This window comes from Pelecanus crispus, chromosome 17, assembly GCF_030463565.1.
Source record: "Pelecanus crispus isolate bPelCri1 chromosome 17, bPelCri1.pri, whole genome shotgun sequence".
NCBI lineage: Eukaryota > Metazoa > Chordata > Aves > Pelecaniformes > Pelecanidae > Pelecanus > Pelecanus crispus.
The window spans coordinates 9,242,685-9,251,381 of NC_134659.1; the positions used below are offsets into that span (position 1 = coordinate 9,242,685).

The 8,697-nt window shown below is 61.2% G+C and overlaps 1 protein-coding gene across 1 annotated transcript; it reads right to left on the reverse strand.

Annotated features, from left to right (window-relative positions):
- Nucleotides 1–2,912: 2,912 nt before the first annotated feature.
- On the reverse strand, nucleotides 2,913–8,477 carry GPR37L1 (G protein-coupled receptor 37 like 1). Its single transcript, XM_009477631.2, has 2 exons — nucleotides 7,785–8,477; nucleotides 2,913–3,725 (listed from the first exon to the last, which is right to left on the reverse strand). The coding sequence occupies exons 1-2, from the start codon at nucleotides 8,475–8,477 to the stop codon at nucleotides 2,913–2,915; spliced, it is 1,506 nt and encodes a 501-aa protein (XP_009475906.2).
- Between the last annotated feature and the right edge of the window lie 220 nt (nucleotides 8,478–8,697).

Below are 8,697 nucleotides of genomic sequence, written 5' to 3' on the forward strand. Positions count from 1 at the left end.
CACGGTTGGGTCCTTGTCTGCAGGCGGGGAGAGCACGAGAGGAAATTTTGGGGGGGTCAGGAAGGCTTTGCCCATCTGTGCTGTGTGATGAGTTGCTGGGTCTCCGCAGGCGCAGCCTGGGGGCCTGGCTAGGTTGTTTGGGGCCAGAGTGGGGGGGCTTAGCTGGGCTGGGGGGGACGCACTGGCATGCGGGGGTGGGTGCGTAGTGGGGTCAGGGCAGCGGCGCAGCGGGGAAGCAGCTGCCTGTTCCCAGCCCAGGGCTGGGGGAGAGGCTGGCAGTGGCCCAGGGGCGGGGGCTGCAGGGCCCCTCTCGCTGCCCCTTCCCCTGCTTGGCTCTGGGACGGTGAGGCCAGGGGTTTCTCTTCTGTTCTTGTTTTTGCAGAATTGCACAAAGAGAGGTTTCCTTTTTCCTTTTTTTTTTTTTTTTTTTAATTTAATTGTAAAGTGTTGTCACCCCCCACCCCCACCCTTTTTTTTTTAAGAGATATTTTGGCTCAGATTTGACCTCTGTTGGGAAATGATTCTTGTAACTGTACAATTTTTTTGCCTCCTAATAATAATAAATTAACAATTTTGCGTTGGGGGGTGTGGTTGCAGTCACGTTGCTTCCTCGCCATCACCACCACCCGTCCCTCCTGGGGCTGTGCCCACGCCTCGGAGCACAGAGCTGGGGTCCCTGTCCCCCAGGCAGCACCAGCTACCCACATGATGGTGCTCACCCAAGAGTTGCTGGAGCCAACTCTGATGGCTCCAGATGCCTCGTTTTCTTGGCCTGGGTGCGAAGATGAGCTCAGAGACCTCCGGCTGTGGCTATTGCTGCTGCTGGATCTTCCTCTGCCCCCACATCATGTCCCAGGACTGCTGCAGGGCTGTGCTTCGATGCTGGGTTAGTAGCGGGGTTGCTGCAGGGCTCCTGCTCCTGCTCCCTCTCCCTGCCCCCTTGCCTGCACCAGCCCCTTCTTGGGGGCTGTGGCCATGGCTGGCAGAGGCACCCCTGCCCCATGTCCTCTGGGGGGGGGGCTGGCCCCCTGCACTGACTGCCCAGGGTTGTGCTTTGTGCCTTATGGCAGCCTGCCTGGGCACCAGGGCTGGGACTAGGGCTGGGGTTCAGCCCAGCCCATGGGGTGTTCTGCCGGCTATGGGGCCACGTGCTGCCTGCAGCCCATGATGATGGTGCTGCCTGCGCCCTCTCTGCCCCCCGCCCGGCTCTCCTCCTCCCCACGCATCCAGCCCCGTGGGACCGCAGCAACAAGCCTGGCTTTGTTCGTCCTTGGCCCGGGCTCAGGACGGAGCAGCACAGACCAAGCGCATGAGAGCTGCCCCCGCTCCCTTCCTCCCACTGCCACCGAACCCCCACAGGGACCCCGCTTGCCTGTGGGGATGCAAGGGGGTGAGGGTACAGCGGGCAGCTTGGGCTCTGCTCCCCACCTTCCATCACCGCACCAGGATGAGACCCCTCTTCTCCCTGGCTGCTCCCAAAGTGCGGGGCCCAGCACTGGCCGGGGGGGGAGGAGAGGAGAAACCCAGTTTTGTGCTCTCGGAGGAAAACTGGGGCTTTTGTTTCCCTGGAAACGGGCCTGCGAAAGCAAAGCCTGGTGGGTGTCGGTGCTGCACAAAGCCCGCAGTGAGCCTGTCGCATTTACCCGGCCATAGCAACCGTCTCCCTCGCCCCGGCATTTCATGGGCTGGGGCAGGCGCCAGCGGCAGGACAAGGAGCTTTAACAGCTCCGGCGGACGGGGCTGGGCTGGCGTGGCCAGCCTGTCCTCAGGCCGATGCCACTGCCTGGGCTGCTCCCCAAAGCCCCCCCCCAGGTGCAGGAGCCTTGGGCAGGGGGTGGATGTGGGGCTTGGAAACCCTGATGCCCTCAAACCACCATTTTGGGACAATTTTGTCCCTGCAATGGACAGGTGGATGAAGGCCTGGAGCCCTGCACAGGGCTGTTTGGATGAGATGCAGTCACCCCTTTGGCTCCCCAAGGGTGCTGGGGGTGGTGGTCCTGCATGGCCCCCACCCCAGCACTGCATGGCAGCACCATGCAGCAGCAGCACCTTGGTCCTGCACGGTGCAGGTGAGGAACTGGATGCCTTGCAGGCCACAGAGCACCTCAGCCCAGTGCTGGGCTGGCTGGGACCAGTTTGAGTCCTACAAACCACCCCAAGCCCGGTGCTTTGGGGAGGACCCTCCCAGGGGCTGGCCTGGCACCAGCTCGCTCAGCGTCACCCTGGAGGGAGCGGGGCAGAGGGGCCTTTCCCCATCGCCCTTAGGTGCTGCCTGACCTGGCACAGCTGCTTTCCTGCCCTTGTGCCCCCACCAGCTACCCATGCCCACCCCAGATCCCCCAGGTTTTAGGGAAGAGCCACCTAAGCCCCAAGCACTGGCTCCCTGGGGCTCTGCTCAGCGGTGCTGGACGGCTGCATGCGTGATGTGCTCTAGGTTACTGGTTTATTGAGCTCTTACAGGGCACTGCTTGGATCCGATGGGATATAGTCACTGGGACCTTCTCCTACTGTGGAGGGGGCTGGCAGGAGGGAACGGGACAGGATGAGGGCAGTTTGTGTTTGCTATGTCCTCTGCAAGCCACCATGGAAACGCTCCATAGTTTCAGATGGGACATTTCTGGCACAACTCCATCTCCAGAGCAGCAGCCCCGCTGAGCCTGGCCAGGCAGCCAGGACGGGAGGGTGCTGATGTCCTTGCTGGCCTTTGGGCAGAGGCAAGAAGGCCGCCAGTGTAGCCATGGGGACTGGGGTTTCAAGCCCCACTTGCCCAACGTGGGGTTTGAAGCCCATGGCGCAACCCCCTGAGCTGTCTCTTCTGCTTGCTCCACGTCCAGACACAGGCACTAATGGCAGAACAATGTTTGGTCTTGGGAGGAGGTGGTGGATCGATCTCTACAGCTCCCTGCTGGCACTTAGCAAGGCGTGCCGAGGGCCAGGAGGGGTGGAGGGGACTCCCGGGGCTTGTCAAAGAAGATGGAGGAGGACATCTCTGTTTTGAGCTTGCTGTCGGCACTGCCCTCGCTGGAGGCAGTGTCAGGGCTGCAGCCCTGGCAGCAGCAGCAGCAGCAGTCCATGAAGGCCTGGCCCAGGGGTCTGCAGAGGCACAGGAGCAGGACGGGCGTCACTGAGCACTTGAAGAATAGGAAGAACTGGTTGATGAGGTTGAGCAGGTCCAAGGTCTGCTTGGACATGTCAGGGGACATGTAAGCCACCACAATGTTGCAGACATTCTCAGGGGTGGTGCAGAGCCCGTAGATGATGGTCAGCCCGATGATGGTGCAGTTCAAGTGACTCTCACACTGGCTGTGCTTTGTCCCTCGGCACTCAGTCTTCTTCTCGGTGCTGCTGATCCTCCGGGTCACCAGCTGGCAGCTCACGGTGAAGAGGATGGGCAAGCAGAAGTAGCAACCGAAGTACCACCACATCCGAGCATTTTGGTAGGTGAGAACCAGTGAGTAGACAGACTCAGGCAGGTTGGATGAGGGCTTCATGGTGCAATACTCTGTCACCACACCGGACACGGGCGATGTGTCCTGCGCCAGCTGCCACAGCAGGATCTCTGGCACCGACAGCGTCATGGAACCCACCCATATGACGGCCAGCTTGGCGATGATGGACTGGCACTGCTCAATGGGCCGGGCGCTGGCCTGGGGGCTGGTGGCTGCGTGGAACCTGTCAATGCCCAGAGCGCAGAGACTGAAGGTGGTGACTCCCAGAGATGACACCTGGTGAGAGGGGAGGCAGAACAAGTGGGCCTTGCTGCAGGGACATCATGGGGGGCTTGACTTTACCAGGCTGGTGGCAAACCCCCGTCTACCCAAGACCACAGCCCAAGACCCTTCCTCCAAGGTTTTAGAGGGGTCACAGCCTGTGGCTGCATCCCAGGGTTGGAGACACTTTTCTGTGACTCGTGAGAGGGCAGTGGATAAAAATGTCCCTTGACCCATTCATCCCTGCCCAGCTCCCTTTTCTGCAGAAGGGAGAGGCTTTGCTGGATGTCTGTCTGTCCAGCCAGGGTGGGAATAGCAGGATTGTCACTCAGGCTCTTCCTCTACTCAGGGTGGCTCTTGGAGAGGAAAAGCAGGGACCATCACACCCACCAGGACCTTCCCAGGGTCCCCAAGGCCCCCCAGCTGCCCCAGGCTGGCTTATCCCTGCCCTGCTCTGCAGAGCTTCCGCCTGCTTCCCGGACAGGCCAAATGAGTTGAAGGCACCGTTGTCACAAATCAGCTTGGGGCAATTTCCGCTGCATTGAGAATGGCAGGAAAAACATCCCATTTGCCAAAGGGAAGAGGCCAAAGGAGGCAGAGGAATCACGGTGGCCCTGGGAGGGCTGGCAAGGCACCAAGGGTCACAATCAGCATTCATGGTCCCAGCCCCAGAGCTGCAGCTTTGCTCAGAGCCAAGTCCCACAGCCCTCAGCCAGGAAAATGGCAGAGTCACGTGCTGGTGCCCCCCAGCCCTGTGGCCATTCCTGGCCTCACGAAGCCATCAAATGTCACCCTGTACTGAAGGATCATCCCAGCACTCAGGAAACCTCCCAGGGCTCTGCATGATACCTGGGCAGCACCCCTAAACGGGTCTGGCACCGCTCCCCACTGCCCCCACTGCAGTCTTTTCCAGTGGTCCTGGGCTGGCCCCTTCAGTGTTGCAGAGCACAGGAGCTCATGACCAGCACTGATGCCAAAGCACCCAGCATCACTGTTCAGTTTTGCACAGCAGCATCCCCCCAGACACAGCATCAGGGCACCAGCCCAGCATCACCATCCTGCACCCAGCCCCGCCGCCCGACAACACTACTTGTTCCAGCTCCTCTGCCCAATGCCCAGAGCCACCCTGAGCATCCAGCACCATTGCCCTGCCCCACCACCAGCACCCAGCGCACTTGCCCAGCTCCCTGGCTGGCACTTGCAGACCTCCCAGCGCTACTGTGCTGCTGCCTCTCCTCTCCCTCTGCACCCTCTTACAGGCTCTTCTGTCTCTCCTGGTCCCCTTGGGCCTGGCCCGTAATGCAGTCATGGCAGAGCATCCTTCCCCAGTGCCCTGGCAGGGATGGAGATGGTGCCACTGGTCACCCCAGGCCCATCCCTGCACACTGCCTGTCACCAGGTGCCATGTAGCCAGCTCTGCTCCAAAAACGTGGGTTTTGTGCCCCCCCGCCCCTGAGCATTTGAGTAGCCTCAAGGTGGAGGCCAGATGATCTGCTCCTTACAGAGTTCATCCAGCCACCTGAAACACTTGCATAGTCCCATACAGAAAGGCTGGACATTTACTACTGGGCTGCAGACTGATTCCCTTCTCATGGCTGACTCTTTGCTGGGGATTTAGCTCTGGCCTGGCCATGCCCTCCCACCCAGGCTGAAGGGTCCCTGGTGCTGGGTCCCAGGTGAACAGAGAAGCCCTGAAGCCCCTTTCTGCCCTTGCTCTGGGGACCAGAGGCAGGAGGGCAGGGCAGGATTGGCAGCTGGGGTGGCAGAGCAGGAGTAGCCTCCTGGGTGGACCACGCCAGGACCATGCCTCCCCAGGGCTGTGCCATGCCCACCCTTCAGCAGCCCCAACATCCCATTGTCCTTTTCTGCCTCCTTCGGGGACCGATCTGTCCCAGGGGCACCCTGGTGCTGCTGAATCACTGCACCTGGAGGTGCCACCCCCAGGGACCCCCCACAGGGACATGGCCAGGGAGCCCGTGGGCAGCTCAGAGACCGGCCATGGCAGACCCTCCTCAGGAAGGGGTCTGGTTTAGGGACATCACCCTTTCCTTCCCGTCCTCAGCCAGGGCGCTGAGCCTGCCTGTCTGGGCAAATGTGGATCCATATTCCTGCCCCTCTCTCAGTCCTCCTTCCACCTGGCCGCGATGTCAGGGGCCTGACGTGGAGGATAGGGATGGGGCAAACAGTTCATTTAGTAAGAGGCTGGGGTGGGAGACCTCCAGAAATGAGCAGTTCCTGCTTGCTGAGCAAGGGAGATGGCGCAGAGAGGTGGGGGCTGCCCATCTCCTCTAGCAAGCACCACTTCATCATACTGGGCTGTAACTTGCCGGTTTAGGGCTGTGCCTGGCAGGACACCCAGGGTGCGGGTCCATCGCCCCAGGCCTGCACCAAAGGACCTAGTGGCATCGCTGGGGGTGTGCACAGCCAAGCTGTCCGTGAACATCCAGGGACCCCTGTGCCTCTGCAGACCCTGCGCAAAGGCACTGACACCCAGGAGCTGACTGTCACAGTGCTACTGGGGGGCGGAGCAGCAGGACAGAGTGGGGCCACTGGTGGCAGCAGTGGCCTCAGGCTTGCTCACCTCGTGGCCCTGGCAGTGGGGGCTGTGCCAGCCCATCCAGGCCCACGTGTACCCCATGCTGGAGTCACCCCAACCTGCAGCTGCTGTCAGGTGAAGCAGGAAAGGATAATCCAGCCACCCAGGGAGTGGGATGCAGCCAGGTCCTGCATCCAAGAGCCCTGCAGGTCCCAGCAGAAGCTGGTCCAGGGAGGGGGATGCTGGGGAGGGGACTGTGATGGGACATGTGAATGTCTTGGGGCCATTTCTTTGCCTGTCATGACCGAGCTCCCTACGGCCACGAGCCTTCCCCATCTGAGTGCCAAGGCTTGCTCTCTGTCCCCTCCAGCTGTTATTTCTCTGAGCAGGCTTGAGTCCTGGTGATGGGCAGAGACATGTCTGGCAATGACAGATGGCCAGGTCCCAACTCAGCATGATGACAGCCCTAGGAGGGGCAGCGCTGGCCTGGGCATGGGTGCTGAGGGGTGTCAGTGGTCCCACACGACCTGATCAGGTTTGGGGAGAGCGAGGGCAGCAGTCCCTGGGCCCTCAAGCACAAGCCATGCCCTCAGCTTGCGGCTGGTTTTCGTATGTTGTGTCAGGGGCACTGGCCATGGGAGGAGGCGCTCGGTAGGATGGGCAGGTTTTGAACCCTGTCTGGCCTGACCAAACCTGAGAGGGTCTTCAGGGACCTGACACTGTCTCTGATCCCTTCCAGCCTTGTGTTTGCACCCTTCTTTGATAAACCGGGCTTTGGAGCCCCAGACAACACACACAGGCAGGCTGGGTCTGGCTGTCGTACGTGGGCACGGCAGGGAGCAGCCTGATCCCAGCCGTCCCTGCAGGATGGGAGATGCCCCACAGCATAGGTTTGTTTTCAACGCAAGAGCAGGACCATGCAAAACCATGCCATCTGGGGCAGTTTTGCTCATTCTGCCTTCCCCTATTACCACAGTCCTGTAGCCTTCTCAGTGGGTCCCCAGCTCACCCCAAACATGGCCAAGCCATCACGCGTGAGGCTTGAGGACAAGCAAAGACCTCAGGTTCCCAAATGTAATCCCTGGGCCCTCCCACCCCAGTGCTGCTCAGCGCTTCCCCACCTGCAGCCCCCTGCCCTGAAGCCATCCTCAGCAGCCCACCATGGCCAATGCTGGGCCAGCACGCTGTGGGGCTGAGTCCACAGGCTGGGGGGTGTTGGGCTGGGACAGGGACAGACAGACGGAGGGACCCCACAAACAGAAGTCCCCATGCTGGCTGGACAAAGGAGGGTTTCATGGGCTCTTCCCAGCCCTGGCAGCGTTGTTGCTGGCTGCAGAGCCTGAGGAATGTCCCAGGCAGAGGCAAAGGGAAGGTCAGTATTGAGACCGTACCTCGGCTCCTTGCTGTGCCCCACAATGGGGGTCTCTGGGGCACACAGCCCTTGCGCCAGGCCATGGGCAGCATGGACTCCCCCCAAAGCAAGAGAGCAGGGAGGAGATGAGTCCTTGAGCCCTCCAGGGCCCTGTGCAGCCCCTTACCTCCATGAAGGGCACGATGCGACAGGACACGTCCCCTAGCAGCCTCTTCTTGGTGATCTCGTTGAAGATGACCACAGGCAGGCAGAAGAAGAGGATGAGGAAGTCCCAGAAAGCCAGGCTGGCCAGGATGGAGTTCCAGGCACTCTTCATGTAGTAGTTGTGCCACACAATGCACATCACGGAGAGGTTTCCAATGATGCCCACTGCGAAGACGATGAGGGACAGGAACATCACAGCATAGGCACTGTAGGAGTTCTCTGTCACCGGGTACAAGGGGTTCTGGATTTGCAACCGTTTGTCGGACATGGTAGTGAGGTTGGCTCGGGGCTCTGCTGCCTCCCTGTCTGTGGGGACCCCTTGCTGCTGCTCAGATGGGTCCGTGCTTGATGGCAGCAGGGCTTTGGTTGGGTGCAGGCTGGCAGAGTTGAGGGGCCGCGGGAACTCCACCTGCACCCCTGGCACATACTGCTGCACCGACTTGGAGTCCTCCTCCGTCCCCCGGCGCACCCTTTCCTTCATCACCTGGACTTCTGGACTGTCCTGGGAAACCGTCAGCAGAGTCCTTCCTCCATCTGCACCCTGGGCATGGTAGGTGCTGCCTTCCCCAGGCTGCCCAGCCCTGCTTTGCATCACCGCAGCTCCCGGCACAAGCAGCATCAGCAGCAGGAGGACAAGTGAGGGCAGAGAAGGCATGGTCCCCTCCGCACCCTCCGGAGAAAGCGTGTGGTGGGAGACAGAGCAGCCCCGAGCGCCGGGACCCCGGGGCTGTGGGCAGCGAGGGAGCGGTCCGGAGGAGCAGCCGGTCTGTCCGGCTCCGGCCGCTGCTCTGGGCTCTCCGGAGGGCTCTGGGCAGAATAAAAGCGGCGCTGGGGAGCGGCAGAGCCAGGCCCTCTGCTGGTCACCCACCCGCGCC